A 19535-nucleotide genomic window follows, 5' to 3' on the forward strand; every position below is an offset into this window, starting at 1 on the left:
GGACATACTCAATGCATTTCATTTACAATACCAGTGCGGGATGCAAGCGCGGCCCTAATTCCACAAGGCTATCTTAGCACTAAGACAATCATAATTGCTACTCTTTAACACAGGCTTATCATAATTGGAGGGCTGTGATCACATGGAGAGCTGGGCCCTGGGCATTGGGTAAGTCAGACTGAAGATATCATCACTTCGTTACATGACCTACTCCTTCCATGTTAGGGGCTACAGCTAGCATTGGCCTTGTACATCTCACAGACACATTTTCATTGAAATAGCGGCAGGTTTTCATTGGAACAGCGGCACTTGTGACGTACCAACCCACTGAAAGAACTGGCAGAGATAACTTTACAAGAATCTTTAATCTTCTAACACTGCTGAAGTAGCTTTGTTCCAGACTTTGTGATACTTTGTAATATCTGACACAGTTCACTCATATACATAGCTACCATTCCTTTTTGAAATGTCATAATATCACTCGTTATTAGGAGTTTTGCGTATAACCCAGTGAGTATTCATCCCGGAAGTGATGTTTCTGGCCATCTTCTTATTAACCTTGAAATTAAAATTGTTTAAAATATTAATATATTTTAGGTCCTTAAACCTTGAAATTTAAATCACCTCGAAAGCTCTGGGTGTCTCAAACCTCGAAATTTTATGCCTTAGTTCAACTCACCTAGATGGTTCAGGTGTGGGGGACAGGGGTACGTTCGACCACGGAAGTCAATGTTGTGGGGAAGCCAAAACACCTCATCTCGAAACTGAAAAAGATGTATTACTGTACTTTCAAAGACCAGGTTGTTTAACACTGCAGTGAAGCTGATTATGTCCTGAAGATACAGTGACTGAAAGCAGCAGCAAAGAGCAGCCTTGTAACCGGACCTTAGATACTTTAATGTTTTTGAAAGGCATTTAGAAATTGGACAAACATGAAAACATCACACGTGAATGCAGAGATGCCAACCCTATTTGGATCCCATGTGTAATGACGTTGATGAAAAAGTGTAATTTGGGGGGTTGGAAGTGTAATGATAAAACAGTTAAGTGAGCTCACATTTATTTTTATTACTGTAGAGAAACATGTTGCCTTCTTTGCTTTCTGCAAAAGATTCTTATCTGGGATTTGTTCATAGCATTTCAACTGTTCAGCTCCCATGGATGATTTCAAAATCATCATGGAAGAAAGTGCTTCTACAGATAGATTTGGCCTAAAGTCAGTCTTGTTTTTCGTCATTTGAGAGAAAATTCTCTCACTATCAGCATTGCTGTGTGGTATTACACATATACCCAGCATCACTTGTGGCAACAATTTGTACTTCATCTGTCCTTCTGGGGTTTTAAGTAATGATACTAAATTCCAAGCTTCATCAATTCTCTCTGACTGTAGGATCTCCTCATTCAACTGTCTGCTTGATAACTGAGAAATTCTGATTCCAAACTGTCACTGACATCACCAGATTCAGCCTGCAAGGATTTGGTCAGAACTGGGAATCTAGTGATGAAATACTCCAAAGAGAGAAACTCTGTAGTAGTTCTCAATGCAATGTCCAAAACTTCAGCATGCTGAAGAAGGTCCTTCTCCAATGGAAACGATTTCAGCATGTAGTTACATGAATTCACAAAAAACTGTCTAACTTCTCAGTAGAAATCTTCTACTGTCACAGATTTTATTCCTGCTTTAGTCTGGTCTTTGATATAAGTCCTGGCTGCAGTTCCAATAACTATCTCCTCTTTATTTCTCTGGTTTCTTCTATTCTCAATGTCAATACTAAAAATGTCCTTAGCTTCTGCCACAGCTTTTGGAGTTAAGAATCTCACATAGAGATCTGTTAACACTCCTTGTAGAATCCTTCTCATTTTATGGATTTGTGGAGACTTCATTTGTAAAGCCAGATTGGCTTTGTTGAAAATGGGCAAAATGTTTATCAGAAAGAGCATGTACAGTTTGGTTCTGGGGTCCTGAAAACCTGCCTGTATTCTTGTAATCCTTGCCTCACTACCATGACCTTCCTCCAGAGTCTCACTTCTACTTTGTTTCTTCTTCTCAACTTTTGATCTTGAAGCCTGTCCAGAGGAAGAACTTTCACTTTTCTCCTTTTGCTTCAAATTCTTTTGTGCTCCTGATTGGTATTTAGTTGTTTCCTTTGCCGTTTCAGCATGATCATTTTTCTTTGAGTGTTGCTGCTTTATTTCTTCCTTTGTTGAATGGTTAGGATTCTTAGTTTTCTTACTTTCACTGTCTTTTAGTTTATTCTGTTTTAATTTTGGTACTGGTTGTGACATGAAATATTCTTTCCGAGGATTCTTTCCGAGGTTCCCACAATACTACAAGTCTCTTGACACAATCTTCCAGTGACAGCCATCTAGTTGACACATGCTTTATCACTCTTTTAACTTTCATTCCATATTTCTGTTGCAGTTCTTGCACTTCATGTTTTCTTTTAGAGCTTTTGTCAAGATAACAGTTTATCAAAAACTCTTCAATGTTGCAAGTCAAAGCTTTGGATCCCTTTTGTGCAGCTAGGTGGATTAAATGACAAGGACAGCCTTCTATGTGAACATTTGGATTTTTGTCTAAAACAAACTTTGACACACCTTTGTGGACTCCCATCATGACTGAGGCATTACCTGATCCAAATGAAACACAATTTTCCCAACGAATGTTCCTCTGACTCAATTCAGTGTCCATAATTCTGAAAATGTTTTCACCATTCGATTTCCCATTGCTGTCAGGCATTGACAACAAGACAGTCACAACTCTGCCAAGCTTACTGTCAAAATATCTTACAACAATTGGGTACAACTGACTACTAGTCCCATCATTGCTGCCATGGGTACAAACTGACCCAAAAATGGACCCACTTTCATATGTTCTGACAATTTCTGTGTTTTATCTTCTGCTAAAGTATTCATAACTGCAGTAGTTTTACTTCTTCCACATGTGTATTCCTTTGCTATTCGTGAAACTGGAAACATGCTCTTGAATAATTTTGTTGCATGGTCAGACGCTGCAATCGGAAGATTGTGTTACCAAAAACTGCGTAAAGAGCACTTCAGCATTTGTAATGGAATTAACTTCTGTCTCCTGCTTAATGATAGACTGTAGTATAATCGGTATGTCTTTTTGTTTCAACATGTCTTTTGCAATCGTAATGGCCTCCATGAGAGATTGAAAAGTCAACTTTACACAATGTACAGAAAACATGCGTTTCACCTAATCGTGACGGTTTCAGGCATGGGCCATTCCTTACGATACTCCTGTCTGAACTTTTGAACTAATTTCTTTTGCTTTGTTGAAGATTCATTGCCTTCCATGTCGAAACGCTTTCGTTTTGACATCTTGATTGCTGAATCACGAACCGGAAGTACTGAGATGCAGCGAAGACATGTGCACACAGCTCCTTACTTTGATATGAAACATCACGTGACTTTAACTATCTAACATAATGTAGGAATCGTCTGGAATGCCATGCGGTGCTGAGATTGCTTAAGCATTACGGTGATTCTGCAGTTTGTTCCCTACCTGTCGCCTCTGTTATTTTGCACATAACAGACTATCAGTGATTTTTTGGTTAAAAATCATAATTGTTTTTAATGTGAAGCGTAACAGCGTAAAATGGGCATGAAAATCGTAATTATTACGCCAAAAGCGTAATGGTTGGCATCTCTGGTGAATGATGAAAGAGCCAGAAATAGCTCTGAAATGTTGTGCTAAAGAAAAAAGCGAATCCGTTATCCATAAAAAATGTCCCATTTGTTCAGATCCTGGTGCTAATCAGCCTTTACAACCAAGAAGTACAGGAAAACTCCACAGCCCATGGGAGTACACTTACATGGTTGGATATAGACAGTTTGTACAACTCTGTACACCACAGTCCATGAGCGTCACTCCTCTGCTGTCTAATCTTCAGTCTCTCCATGTAATGCTTTGATTTTTCCTGGGGTGTCATATTTCTGCAAACAACCAAAAATCAATGGTCAGGTATATATACTAAAGATACCACACCATTTATGCCACTAGTTGCTAACCTAGCTAATCTACATTTTGCCTTGGACTTCAGCCAATGCCAAATGGCTGACCACCAACATCTGAAAACACATTCAGATTGGTCCTCCTAGCCCTCCTGCCAACAATCAATCAATCAATCAGGAGCAACATCAATGACCACCTAGTACAATGACCACCTAGGAACAATGACCACCTAGGAACAATGACCACCTAGGAACAATGACTCACGATCAAGCCTGACCACCTTATCGAGTTTAGTTACCTCTCACAACCATCACCGACTGCTGAAGACCTACTCAAACTTCAACTTCCCATGGAGGAAGAAATGATGAAGCATCTCAAGGTTGAACATCAGCTCAGATTTTTAATGTAATCTTTCTATTTATATCGTGCCAAACTTCACACTAGGTATGCTCATAGTGCGAACTATCAATAGCATAGCACATTATTACCTTGGATAACCAAAGCTGCCTGTTGGGCACTAAAAGGTTATAGAAACATGACGTATCCCACCAGGTATCTATTTTTTTCCTTAGTGAATAGGGCAAATTTTGAACAAACTCACTTGCCTAAGGTACGACGTACCACATGTGCTTCATTGTGGGGCTGGACTGAAGTCCCAGCAACCCTCAGGTGTCGAGCTGATAAACACGGTCACCCTACCACAGACTCTCCGTGCTTGACATTGCTTAACTTCAACTGATGTGTGACCTCAGCTCAGCACAGGACCACCATGTCTGGTCAAAACTTTCATATACTGATTCACTGTCATCCAACATTACAAGAAGAATATTCTTGGATCTTGTTGATTAGTCAAATGATGTTGAGAATATAAATTAGTAAATGTCACTCACTGAGTAACTTTTGGCATGGGGGGACACTCGGACACAGGGGGAGGGATGTCAAGCTCCTGGTTGCCTTTGTTCTTGAAGATGTCAGTGATAAGGTCCAGCATCTGAAACAAGTGTGATGTGACAGGTACTACAGATGTGTTGTGACAGGTACATACAACTGTGTTGTGACAAATACATACATGAGTAATATATCCGGTAGCTGCTGGGGCAAAGGGTCAGCTGTCTGCAGGTGTTATGTGACAAGTTCATACAGGTGTGTTGTGACAGGTACATACAGTTGAGATGTGACAGGTACACACAGGGGTCAAGTGATAGGTACATGGAGGTGTGATATGTCCGTTAACTACTGGGGCAAAGTGTCAGGTATGTGTCAGGTGTTATGTGACAAGTTCATACAGGTGTGGTGTGACAGGTACATACAGGTGTGATGTGACAGGTACATACAGGTGTGATGTGTTTGGTGGCCACTTATGTAAAATGTCAGGCATCTGCAAGTGTGATGTGACAGGTATCTATAGGTGTGATGTGACAGGTATCTGTAGGTGTATTGTGACAGGTACATACAGGTTTGTTGATGATCCAGGCACATGCTCCAAGATTGTTCAGCGAGTCCAGCACAGCTTGGATCCTGCTGACTGGGGTTTTCTGCAGGCGGTCAGACTGCCTATTCAAGTTGTCAGGACGTCGCACAAGAGGTACTGTTGCCACAGATAAACATGGTTTTACTCAATATGACATGGGAAGCAAAAAGCCTGATCAGCAAATACTGTAATAAAGAGGCATGTTTCTTGGTATTGGGAAAGACATAAGTAGTAAGTTACACACTGTAGTCATGGCAGAAGGGGGTGGGATATATTTTACAGAAATATGTCTTAAAGTGGAGATATAAAAAACTGTTCTTCATTTACAATTACATGCAATATGAAAACCAGTTTTTGATTATTAATTCAAGAACATACATTACTATACACCGGTACATAGATTATGTCTGACGGTGGGAATATGTACCTGATCCCAGCAGAAACCCCCCATGGTTCATGGACACCCAGGGGATCGGTGGTACCAGCATTGGGAGGTCACAAGTGTCAAAAGTCATTTCATCAAGGTCAGCACCCTGATAGACACGCACTAAGGTAGGATTCGGCTGAAAAGACATATTACACTACATTGCATCCCAAGACATCTGACATTTTAACTCCTAAGTGATGTTCATGTAAATAATCATATAAATAATCAGGGCACGACTAATCAGTTGGTAACAGTGCAAGTAATGCTCCATGCCACTGGTTTTATGATGACAACATGAAGTCCTGGCTTAGAATTGGTCATTAGCCACTCATGCTGATTGTAAGAGGCAATGAACAAGATCTGCTGGTCAGATTGGCTGACTTGTTTGCATATCATCTTAGCCAGGTTGAAGTTCATGATGTCAGTCACCTGATGGTCTGGACCAGACTTCCTTGCTGACAGCAAACAAATTGATGACACTCAAACAATGCACAGATAGATTCTTGGTGAAAAGATTCATGGTGACTTACTGAGTATTGTCTGTACATACTTCAATTCAATCAAGAAAACAGCCTCTAAGTGAATCCAAAAACAAACCAAGAAAACTGTCACAACATACACGGAGAAGCCTACTTACTTTCAGTTCTTCAATCATTCGGTGCCCGTAGGTTCTGTACACAGAGTAGAAGGCTGGTACCATCTTCCTACAAACAAAACATCAGTAAAGTAGTACAGTCGTCAGTCTTGATTTGATGCCAATGAAAATCTCATGCAGACTGATCAAGAAAAAGACAAGCTCTTCATTAACTCAACTCAATTTTATCAGGGAGCCTCATAACCAATCAGATCAGACAATCAGGTGATCAACAACATGACCCTTGATCTACCTATTTGAGATGAAATGACGACCAAGACAGTAAGCTTGACCACCTGTTCCTGTCAGTCACCTCCTACGACAAGCATGGGTATCATTATTAGCAATGTTCTGATTAATTGAAACAATCGTAGATTATCTAGGTCACAGTGACTGAACAACAAACAATCGATTACATTTTCTATTAATCGAACACAAAAAATTTTGGAACTACTGTTTTAGTGTTTGGAACACTTGATGATGGAACATACCTTTGAAGTTGTCAGGTCCTGAAAACGTGTTATTTCTTAGAAAACTCATTTTATTAACTGAAAAAATTATTACTGAATATTTCTTAAAGACTCCACAGGAAGATTATGTTGGTGATATATCAGTCATCACTTTATGGCAGCAAGTTGCCTCATGTTATACTTATCTCAATAACAACCTGGATAGGGAAATCTGAAAAAATGACGCTAACCACATTTTTTCAGTGATTGTTCGATGGAAATTAAGCAAGCATCAACTGTGAGATTTCAACCAATTCCCAACACTAATCCCTTTGACATAATACGATTGCATATCGGTGACAACTCACACAGTCAGAAATATTCCAGTTATATTATGGCAGCCTGTAAATATTGCTCAGTAAAGTGTGGACAAGACAAACCAGCAATGGAATTTGATAGCATCATCCAGCCAGTCAAAGCACCAAGAGTGACATGCTCCAGATCCACTATGTGATCCACATAGTTACTTACTTTGACAGGGGACTATCAATCAGTCTGCAAATCTGGTTTCTCAGTCCCTCTTCTGACTAGCATAGGTTACTGGGGGCCTGACCTGGGTAAGATCTGGGTATGAATTGATCTTCAGTAAGCTACGTTTCTTGTAAGAGGCGATGCTAATTGGTGCTCATGCTCTTGATTACTGGATTGTCTGCTCCAGACACAAGTATATACAGACTGCTGCAACATAGCTGAAATTTTGTGTGGCAAAAAACTAAGCTCACTGCTGGAGACCTACTCAAACGCAGGATCTCCAGGGAAGATGCCTGTGTTTCGTGCCTAAGACCCAGGTTTGTTCTCACCTTTCATTTGTGTTCCTGAATAAATTTGAATCTATCTTCATGTCATACAGGATGACATCAAACAGGGTCTTCCCAATCTGTGGACAGACAAAACATGCAGGAAACAACAGCCATTCATGTGATAATGGTTTAATTACAAATCTAAGTGAGAGTGTTGTTTAGAAAGAACTCTCGGGATCACTAAAAATAGAAAAATCTGATTTCAGATGCAATTCTTCTGTAACCCAGCCATGCAGCCATCTAACATGGGCAAAGATTCTGACAGTGTGCAAGAACTCCTCTACCTCTTTAAAAGTACCTCTGCATGATTTGTGTAGCCATGTTTAATCGTTTAGATAATCAAAGGATCAAAAGTGAGTTGTGATTGGTACACTCAACTTCCCTGCATAAACACTTGATTGGATAAAAAAAACAGCCAATGGAGGTAATAAATTCATGCAAACGCATCTAGGGTATGGTGTGAATTTATGGGAACGTATACCCTGGAGATATGGAGGATAAATGACAGGATGAAAAATTGCTATGTAACACTTACTGACTTAATGATGTGGTCTGGCCAGGGTTTGGGTGGAACATCCTGAAAAACACACAGGGCAAATGACAAACTCATCCAAATGAAGATGTCATACCATGGTTGATTGTGTGTTATTGTTATAAAATTAGTCATACAATCAATAACATCAACTTGAGAACTTACACATGAAATACTACTGTGTGTTGGGCTGAATAGCAAACTAACCAATCAACAATCAACAATCAAACGGAACAAAATTGACGTGGGGTTAGCTAGCATTCACTATATAACGGTAGTGAGAGTGACTGAGTTTAGTTTAATGCTTCTATTATCATTATTCCTGCAATGCCATGGCAGGGGGACACCAGAAATCAGGCTTCACACACTGTACGCATGCCGGTAATGAAACCCCTGGTTTAGGTGTGACAAGAACCACTAGGCTACCCTACCATCCCTTAAATAACAGTAACTACTGGGTACTGACCAGTGATGACCACATGCCCTCCTTAGTGATGATGTGATGCCAGCACTCTCTGTGATTGGAGAAAGGGAAGTCTTTGTCATTGTAGTGTTGTGCGTACTGCTGATACAGTTGGCCAATCTGCAGTAAAAACAGGACAGTATTTTTTGGCTGTTGTAGTTTATTTACATAAACAACTGAGAACCTGCACAATCAACAAACCTACCTGTCATACCCAACACCCCACGACATTGCCATACCCATACAGTCATAGCCACCATCCCACCACCCTGTCATACCCATCACCTCACCACCCTGTCATACCTAACACCACACTGTCAAAGCCAACACCCTATGACATTGCCATACCCACCATTCCACCATAGAGTCCTACCTACCACCCCATCACCCTGTCATACCCACCACATCACCACCCTTTCATACCCAACACCACCCTGTCATACCCACCATCCCATCACCCTGTCATAACCAGTGTCCCACCAGTTGATCATATCCACCACCCCATCACCCTGTCACACCCACCACCCCTACCCTGTCATAATCAATGTCCCGCCAGTCTCTCATATCCACCACCCTGTCATAACAACTTGACAAAGCTTCTTGTCACCTCAAAACACCTCATTTGATCATTCCCTAAGAGACCCCATCTCACACCTAGTCATGTCCATCTCTACAACCTGTAAATTGTGGAATCCGACACACCAACCTACTATCAATAAGAACTAAACAAGACCCCCATTACCCTACCCTGACCCACCTTCTCATCAGCCCTGCTCTTGGTGTTCTGGTGCCGGATGAACCTGTTGTAGATGCTGTAGCCCAGCTGTTTTGACAGGATCCCCATGCTTGGACTGAACGACTCCGAAAACAATGCAATCTTCTCCATCTCCTGAAAATAACGTTACTACATATGTACCAATGTATTTCTGATAATGACAAAGTATGCTTATAGTTTAGCACACCAAACTGCAATTTGCCAGCAATGTAATGAAAGATCAATAAAAAACTAAATCTGGACCAGACAATCTAAGGATCGACATCATGATCATCAATTTAAGCATACAAAGATATATCAAATACAGTAAATCTGGAAGCGTGACCAACGAGTTCCATTAATTGCGTCTTACATCAAATATGTTTCCGAAGGTCATATTGTACGTACAGTGAACACACAGTCGACATATTCGTCTGGTGGCAGCAACTTGAGATATGGCAGGAGGGATACTCCATGGGTAGCTGGAAACACAACACACAACTAAAAATAGATGAATGATATGTGTAGTATTTTTATAGCATGAGTATCATTGTAACTCACATATAACGACCTACCAGCATTACCACAATTTCCAAGATAATCACGTAACCATGTTCTAGGATAGTATTAAGTAACCTTTTGTTGAAGTTAGTCTCCTGGTAATAAACCACCCAGGCAAAGTTGCCAGGACATGCACTTCATTCTTCTCGCCTGAGTGAACAGTACCACAACCATTCCGGCCTACACATGGTTCCTCACTGACCTCCCATGTGCACGTGCATGTCTCTCAAGCAAAACTACTGTCATTCCCTCTCCAGTACTCCAGCCATCCATACGTACACATACGTTAACACATGTGACTCTTGCTAATAACAGTTTTAATTTTCTTAAGCATAATGGAGAAGACAGTAGCCGAATGTTCTTAATTGTCCAGTGACTGGTTTTGAGAAGAAGGCATACTTTCAGAATTTCGAGTAAGTCAGCAGATATTGCTTCACGTAATGACTCACCTTCAAACATGTGTCAAGTAGTGTAACATGATGTTTGCATAACATGATTTTCATGTGAGTTAGCAGATCTTGCTTCATACTGTGACTTACTGGAAGACTCGTGTCAAGTAAGAGATTTAACATGACATCATGACTCACCTTTAGACTTGCGTGTCAAGTAGCGGATCTTCTTATCCAGGCCCTTCTTGAACATATCCCGCCACTGACTTCTCACAGCATCCAGTTTCTTCCGCTAGAACAAAACCAAATTATTCCTGAGATTGTTTAATGTCATTTTTATCAGAAATTCCTTTATGTCATTTTGTATAAAAGCACTTTCAGAGGCAACACAAACACCTCCAGAACATCATAAATTCCAGTTTGACTGTCATTCAACTTCACCAATGATTAAGCTATTTTCCATTCTGACTTTTTCAGGTCTGAGATGACCTACATCTTCAAATGACAGCAACATGTCTAACATGAAGCATACAAACTCATAATGTGAGAGGAGAGATTTTTTTTGTTTGGTTGTTGTTTACACCACACTCATCAGCTTTCCCGCTATTTCATGGGGGTCTGCAAATAATCAAATCTGGACTACACAATCAAATGACTGACATCATGATAATCGATTTACATAACTGGGATACCATGAGAGGAGTTAACCAAGTCAGCAAGCCTGGCCAACTGATCCCGTTGGCTGTCTCTCACGACAAGCATGGGTTACCAAAGACCGGTATCATAACCCGGATCAGGAAAGATAACTCACATAGTCCTTCATCTTCTTGGTAACTTTGGGTCGAGAGGCAATGGACTTGACTGTGACGGTACCCTTCAGCTCACGCTCCAACTGAGCCTTCATTTGCTGAGACAGCCTGTCAGGGGACACAACTCCAGCATAGGGATTGTGCTCCACCACCTGTGCACAAAAACTGTGAATGGTATATGGGATAGAAGCATGTGTAAGGTATGTTAACACCCTTAAGATAAATTTGTCGAATTCTGATTGGTAAATAGCCACAGGATACAAAACTATGCATCGGGATTTGCCAGGGTGTATACACCCCATCAAATCTGTCACATGACACGCTACATGGATTGTTCAAATGAAATTTACCTTAAACGGAATGTCTGCCAAACAGCTGATCACTTTGAAGTTAGAGTTGGCATATACAAGTATGGGCATAAGCAGAGCAATAAAATTGTTTCCATAATTTTGTATTTGTTTGTGTCAATATATACATCCAACAATCAAATATGTCTGTCTTTCATTTCTCGTTTAACAAAACCTCAAATATGATCATTTTATCATAAACTATGCCATCCTGGCACAGTATCCAAAAATACCAAAGCTCCGACATGTAAGATACATAGTTGTGGGTGCCAGTCAAGCAAGTTGATAAATTCAAATATCTGGGCTACTTGTTGACATCTGATGGAAAGTGCACTACCGAAATACAAAGGCGCATTGTCGCAGCCAAAGTCACCTTTACGAGACTACCATCAATCATGACCAACAGAAACATTAAAATGGACACCAAATTCAGAATACTACAAACGTATGTGTGGTCGGTTCTTTTATATGGTTGTGAGTGCTGGACAATCACCAACAGCACGAGGAAGAGATTGGAGGCAACTGAAATTTGGTTCCGGAGAAGGATTTTGAAAATATCCTGGACAGAAAATCAAATCAAGAGGTCCTGGAAATGGCAAATACAGAAAGGTCGCCAATAAAAACAATACGAACAAGACAGATGAGATTCATGGGCCATGTCTACAGAAAAGATGGAATCAAACAGCTTAGTATGATGGGAAAGATCGAGGGTAGAAGAAGCACAGGACAGCAGCGGGAAACATACGTAGACAGCCTGAACACCTGGGCAACATCAAAGAATATGAGCAACAATGGATTCATGAATGCCTCGAGTGAGAGAGATGGATGGAGAGGCATGGCCGTCAATGCCTGTTCAAGGCAGGACACCACATGATGATGATGATGATGATGATGATGATAATGCCATCCCGAGTTATCTCCCTTTATAATCATAATGAAACACCATGGCAAAACGTTTTCATCTCACTCTGCTGAAGGTTGTAGTTCTATATACTGTACTTCGCCATGTATCTGTACCATGGGTTGGCTGTAAGGACTTGCAGTCCATATTTGTATGAAGCAGTTTTTACTCTGTTTCCAATAGTTCTGAACTGCCAACACTTCAGAGAGATCACATGACAAACTGCTCTAGAGAATGTCCTCTTTTCCTGGGTATCCTGCCTACCTGATCACTGGGTTTGTTGAGGGTCTCCAAGAGGGGTCCTTTGTATGGCTCAAACTCTGGCCCTGGACGTGGTGTAAACCCCTGTTTGACCTGGAGAATCACCTGGTGGAAGAAACAGAAATGTCATCTGTGTCTGTGCTGTTTGAACATCAATTTCATTATAAAGACATGCATACTTTTAGTGTTTTGTTCATCTCCATCCCTGACCATTGAACAAGGGAAAAAGCATAAAATATAACAAGGTGTTACTGATTTCATGAAATGTTAGAATTTAGTTCACTTGGTTTTAGTCTTTGAACACTTAATATGAAGTAAGATAAGAAGCTCTGATTAGAAAACAAATTATTATCAATGTAGACAATAAAAAATGGTACAAGTGTTATTTTTTTCAAATCGGGGCATAAGATTTCCCAGCTCCCAGGAAAACCATTACTGTAATTGCCAGCTTACCCATTCAGTCACTATTCACACCGTCCATGCACTCACGCTCTCAACTCACCAAGTACTCTGTCCACTCACTGACTCACCAACTAATCTACCTTCTCTCTAATTCAACTGTTAAGTCATACACCCACATAATTTCACTCACCAGTTACTCCACCAATCCCTCACTCACTGACCCACTTTAACTCATCAATCACTCTATCCAATGAGCGACCCACCACACCTGCATAACTGCTTCAAGCTCCTCCTTCTTGAGACGACAATCGTTGAGGATGTTCTCCAGTTCCAGACCCTGATATCAACAGAACTCTGTTACTCTTATATCCCACAGAATAGGTCACAGCTTTGAGTGATCGTGAACCAGGCAGGTCTACAGTCAGTCAACTGAAGCCTCATATGAAAATTCATGGAGATCAATCAGACCAACTTAATGTAAGACTTATGTGGGAACTCTAGCATTGTCTGACAGCAAAGCATTGTCAGCCACATGGCCCATGCAAATGTCAAGCATGGAATACTGATGCAAACTGAATGGTCATTGGTCACTCTGAACTGGAACCAAGACCCTACTTCATGCATAGGCATGTACATGAACTCTACAGCATAGCAGTCAAATTATATGACTGGGAAGGAAAAGCTTTCTGCATTAAAACTAATGACACATTTCAGCACAAAGTTCCAATAAACCATGGTTTGATTTGCGTGATTCTGACAATCAATTTACCTGTTTTTCCAGATCGTCAATAATACTTCTACACAGATCCACATCCAGCTTCTCCTGGTGATGCAGACACTCTAGACAGGCCATGTATGTCTGCAGGGTCGGCTCAAGGCCATCTTTCTTTATGAAGGTGAACAGGTCCTTGATCTTAGCCATGTTTCCCTTAAGCAACATGAATAAACACTGCCATTATATATACCATGCAATTTCTGTAAAGCAGAGATTCTAGGATAGTTTGGGATAAGTCCATGAGCCTGAAGAACATGACCACTTTCCACTTTGAAGAAAGTTTTGGGTGAGTTATGAATGACAGCATGTTACATCAAACATAGGCATCACACAGTACAGCAAGGTGAATGTTAAAACCCCAGCCTTTGGTGACAACAGTGAGTAAACGTTGCTGAAACTATCTGCCATCCTTTGACCTACTTTATTATGTCTCATGACAGACTCCATTCATGGCGGTAGGAGGATAACGAACAACGGAATGGAACAGCACTGGAACATTCACCAGCAGGGAGCTGTTCGCAGAATACCCTGTACCATAGGAAACCCACACAATCTCAAAACAATGCACTTCAACCATTCTCTTCATACACAGTTTACATGTCATATATCTTAAAAAAAACCAAAACATTCTAATATGACCATATTTCCCCATTCTCATAAAATCCACTAGGGACAACACATCACAACATGAATTATTTCTCTTCTTTCTTCCCAATCAGAAGACCTGTTACACTGACTTAGATCCAACTTGCCTAACACAAGCAAATGTGGGGCAAAACATATCCCGTCTCTGCCGGGGACTTGTCTTGATGTGACACACAAGACATTCAATAGCTAGCTTGTCTGTTGTCCATGAGGGCTATGGAGACAAAATTGCTGGGGAAGAAGTTCCAGTTTTCCCAAGGAACATGGAAAATTACCAAGGCCTTACGAATAATCACTTTAGCAACAATGTTGCTAATTGCACAACTAACTCTGATTGCAACCAATCACAAATCCTGAACACTTGCACAATGAAAGGGCTGTATTAGAACAGCGGTTCCTAGGAAGATATGACAGGTAACCTCTGTGGGGTAACCACTGAAATAAATAAAACTGCCAGTCTACCATCAGGACCCATAGACTTAAAAAAGTTATTGACACTGACTTAACTATTCAGGCCCTCATAAAAAAATGAAGTATTTTGTCATGAAAAATGAATCAATGAGTAAATTTATACAAACCTGTAGAGGTTATGAATTCTTTGAAGAATGTCCTCCTTGGGGTACATATAAGCATTTTTATGTCCATTAAAAATCCCTACGACAGTTGTAACTATTTTGATAATAAAATATTTACAAAACAAAAAACTCGTTTTTGTCTTGTGGGACCACCTTTACAGGGCCCCCCAGGCCCCCTACAGCCAAGAGCAGGTAACTCTGGCCGTCTACCTCGCACCTCACTTTTCATGCTGAACGTATCAGACAGAATGAGGGGAGGCGGGTGGCCGTACCCCAAGGAGGACATTCTTCAAAGAATTCATAACCTCTACAGGTTTGTATAATTCTTTTTCAGAAGAAGTCCTCCTTGGGGTACATATAAGCATTAAACAGACTCCCGAAGAGAAGCAATTGGGAGTGGTATTCTGTCTGACAGCAACAGTCCATTCGATCGAAGTGCAAATCTACAATCACACGGAAATAGAAAAGGCACCGACCTGGTCACCTGACCGCTGATGTCAATCAAGGCGGGGGCGTGACAAAGCTGAGGACCCGCTTGTCAAAGCTTACATGCCCATTGGCTAGAATTTGGGAAATCCCAAATGAGAAACCCCGCCCACCCAAATCAAAGTTTGGAGACCTGGACGTACGGGACACTCGCCAAACTGAACCTTGTCCATACCGCACTAGCAAGCTAAGCAGGGAAATGGAAAGGAAAGTAAGGCACCCAGCCAAAGAGGGCGGGACTAAGAAACCATCACCAAATATCACCGCCGATAAAATGGGAATGGATAGTTACCCAACACCGAGTGCAAACAGATATAGTTATCAAACAAAGCTTAATCAGCTTGAGCAGAACTATTCTGTCTACTGCAGGGAACTGACTGACCGAACCGAGCACACTCTCGTGAGTGTCTGTTCAGTTGGTAATGACGGTTCTGACGTGGCCACTGCTCTCACTGAGTGAGCTGACAACCCCTTTTTGGGGAGATAAGCCTTTAGGTATATAGACCTTGCAGCCTGCGTATCAGTCGGATAGCCAGCCATTCCGCCACCACAACAGCAAAATAGCTGTTTCTCCGTACGGAGCAAGGCTATTCTCTTAAAATAACTTTAAGAGGTTTCATAACGTCTAATACACGAACCTTACGGTATGTATTATCAGACGACGCAGGCAGCATGCACCCAGTTAGATCGATAGGCGCGGTCATTCGAAGCGAATAATCGAATTTTTTTGGGCGGTATGAATCCGGTAAGCGAATGCTAACCCGATCCTTATGGAACATAGTAAGATCCGGGTCTGAAAACATGACGTGTAAGTCGCTTACACGTCTACCAGACGTAACCACCACTAAAAAGTCGTTTTCCAACTTAACAGTCGTAACGACGGGTTGGCCAAGTCATAAACGAGAGGAGTGGGTAACCATTCCAATACTCGAGACAAATTTCACGACCGGACGCAGTCTGTCCACGCCTGCAAGAAAACGCTGTACCCGGGGGTATTGTCCCAACAAGGCACCCTCAACGGGTATGTGGAAGGCTGAAATAGCCAGGGAGTAGCCTCGAATCGTAGAAGCGGCTAAGCCAGATTCTAAACGAGACGGTAAGAACTCCAATACTTCAACTACAGTCGAAGAAAAGGGATCGAGAATCCCTCTATTTCCACACCAGCGCGCATAACAGGCTCACCTATCCTCACACTGTACATTTGTGGAATCCGTCCACGAAGCCAGAATTGTGTCTGCAACTGATGCAGGAATTCCGCTCTTTTGGAGACGATTCCGGACAGTGGCCAGGCCACCCACTGAATCCTGGGGATTGGGGTGAGGCTGGCCGTCCTGGGATAGTAGGTTCGGTCGCCGCGGTAACAGTACCGGCGGCTACACTAGCGACCTGAGTATTACCGGAAACCAGCGTTGAGACGGCCACAGAGGTGCGAGAAGCACTAGTTGCCGCGCTGGTTGGGTGGCAAGCTGAGACAGAACTTTGGAAATCAGGGGAATTGGCGTAAACGCCGACACCACCCTGTCCGTCCAGTCCCGCTGGAAGGCGTCGGCGGCAATCGCTCTCGGATCAGGAATCCGCGAACAAAAACCCCGGAATCTAGTTCGTCACTCCAGAGGCAAACAGATCCACCTAGAACGACCCAGACAACTGGGAGATAATCCCGAATATCTCCCGATCGAGCAACCACTCGTGGGGAGCCAGAACACGTCGTGAGAGCGCATCTGCACGCACGTTGTCGATCCCTAAGAGATACACAGGCATAACCCGTATGCTGAACTGATCGCACCATAGTAGAAAACTGCCACGCCTCCTGAAGGAGCGACGGAGACACAGTGCCGCCCTGCTTCAGAATGTAGGACATCGCCGTCTGGTTGTCCATCTCTAGACAAACCACTCGGCTTCGAACCTGATCCACGAAGCGTTCGAACACCAACGTCACAGCTCTCAACTCTAACACATTGATGTGCAAGGTCGCCTCTTGGTCGGACAATAGTCCCGACATCACGAGGTCGCCCAGGACGCATCCCCCCCAACCCTGTGAGGGAGGTATCCGTCTGAACTGTGAGCGACGGTACCGGGGTCATCAGAGGTAAACCTTTGAATAGATTCCCGGTATCTGTCCACCACCGCAAGTGACGTATCAACCACTGGGGAATAGCCAGATTCTTCTCGTAGCTCTCCGAGTGGGACCACTGTTGTGCTAACGCCTGCTGAATGGAACGCATTCTCCGACGTGCACGCCAGACTATGTCCACCGTCGCCGCCATGTTGCCTAGCAACTGAAGCCACGTCCGTGCTGAGGCAATATGGGACTGAAGGAACCTTAACACTATGCCCTGTACCTTAAAAATGCGCTCTTGGGACAGAGAAACCACCCCTCGGGTTGTCTCGAACCTCGCCCCTAAGAAAACCAGATCCTGCCTCGGCACCAATTGATTTTTAAGATAGATAACCCAACCTAGTCTGGTGAGAATATCCATCACCTGCTGTGTGGATTCTCGACTTAGGTGTTGGGAGAGCGCTCTGAGGATCCAGTCGTCCAGGTACGGGAAACAAAAGTTGCCCTGCGCCCTGGCGACCTGAACTGGTACTAGCATGAGTTTGGTGAACACCCTTGGCGCCGTGGAGATGCCGAAGGGGAGCACGCGAAACTGATAACAAACCCCGTCGAAGGAAAACCGAAGGTATTTCCTGAACTCGGGATGCATCGGTACATGGAGGTATGCGTCTTTGAGGTCGATTGACGTAAGTCAATCCCCTGCCTCTACAGACGAGATCACTAACCTCAGTGTCTCCATCTTGAAAGACGGCACCTCTATCAAGTTGTTCAAACCCTTGAGATTTAGAATGGGTCTGAACCCTCCGTTCTTTTCGGTTACCAGGAAATAAGTGGAGTAAAACCCCATAGTCTCCTGTCCTGATGGAACCATCTCTATAGTTGCCTTGTCCAGTAAAGACTGAATTTCGGCACGGAGGATTGCCACCTTTTCCGGCGACTTCGGCACCGGAGTGCAGCAAATCCCGGCAAAAGGAGTAAGCTCTCGCTTCCACTGTGGCGTGTGGCCATCCCTGAGTAATAACGGGAGGCGACCACCCACAGGAATTTCGGGTAGAAGGCAAAGTGTCCCGGCCGACGGCAGAGATTGCCGCTTGCAACGGGACAACTGAGGGCTCCGGAGGTACTCCCTTTACCCCTGCCCTTGCTCTTCCGTGCCTGTAGTGGAGCAGTCCACTTCGGCGCATCCTTAGACTGAGTCGCAGGATAGCTTGAGCTGAGGACCGAAGGCCGCGAGCGAGAGGTGGAGGGTTGTTCAAGAAAAGACTTAAGAGTCCTTGAATTGACTAACGGCCTCCGCAGCCTCACTAACTCCCGTCAAAGCCCCCGGGAACAGGGTCAAGCCCAGTCGGAAAGGCAGAGACAGCAGTGCCTGCTGTGTAGCCGGTGAATACCTGGCGACAGCCATAACCTACGAAGGCCAATCACAGCATACATCATCTGACTCGTGAACGCATTGAGTCGCGCGTCAAATGTGAATGCACCTCCGTAAGTTGCCGCTCTAACGTGGACGAGGAAAAATCCTCGTCCCCGTCCTCCTGCGACACCACCTGCCTCTGCAAGACAGAGAGGTAGGCTGAGTGCACCGCAACCTTAAGTTGCTGCACGGCGTTCCGATATTGCTCCTCAAAGGAGCGGAAACCGAGCGCAACACCTGGTTCGATGAGGTACAAAGCGGCAAGCGGCGACCCTGACAAGCCGACGCCTGGCAGTGGCCAGACGACCCCCCAAGCGCGATCGAGGCGTACACGCACTCGTCGAC

General features: G+C 43.1%; 1 protein-coding gene across 1 annotated transcript in view; it reads right to left on the reverse strand.

Moving 5' to 3' along the window:
• Positions 1 to 19535, reverse strand: part of LOC137268197 (DNA-directed RNA polymerase, mitochondrial-like) — a 40205-nt gene that overhangs the window by 13572 nt on the left and 7098 nt on the right. Inside the window, exons 5-20 of the mRNA XM_067802734.1 lie at positions 14006 to 14164; positions 13505 to 13573; positions 12838 to 12939; positions 11328 to 11477; positions 10715 to 10808; positions 9975 to 10048; positions 9570 to 9701; positions 8816 to 8932; positions 8353 to 8394; positions 7818 to 7894; positions 6512 to 6578; positions 5875 to 6010; positions 5431 to 5564; positions 4867 to 4967; positions 3837 to 3957; positions 680 to 764 (exon numbers count right to left, since the gene is read on the reverse strand). Of these exons, the coding sequence (XP_067658835.1) occupies positions 680 to 764; positions 3837 to 3957; positions 4867 to 4967; positions 5431 to 5564; positions 5875 to 6010; positions 6512 to 6578; positions 7818 to 7894; positions 8353 to 8394; positions 8816 to 8932; positions 9570 to 9701; positions 9975 to 10048; positions 10715 to 10808; positions 11328 to 11477; positions 12838 to 12939; positions 13505 to 13573; positions 14006 to 14164 (1660 nt within the window). The remainder of the gene's footprint in view (positions 1 to 679; positions 765 to 3836; positions 3958 to 4866; positions 4968 to 5430; positions 5565 to 5874; positions 6011 to 6511; positions 6579 to 7817; positions 7895 to 8352; positions 8395 to 8815; positions 8933 to 9569; positions 9702 to 9974; positions 10049 to 10714; positions 10809 to 11327; positions 11478 to 12837; positions 12940 to 13504; positions 13574 to 14005; positions 14165 to 19535) is intronic.

The sequence above is a fragment of the Haliotis asinina genome, chromosome 16 (genome assembly GCF_037392515.1).
Source record: "Haliotis asinina isolate JCU_RB_2024 chromosome 16, JCU_Hal_asi_v2, whole genome shotgun sequence".
In the NCBI taxonomy this organism is placed as follows: domain Eukaryota; kingdom Metazoa; phylum Mollusca; class Gastropoda; order Lepetellida; family Haliotidae; genus Haliotis; species Haliotis asinina.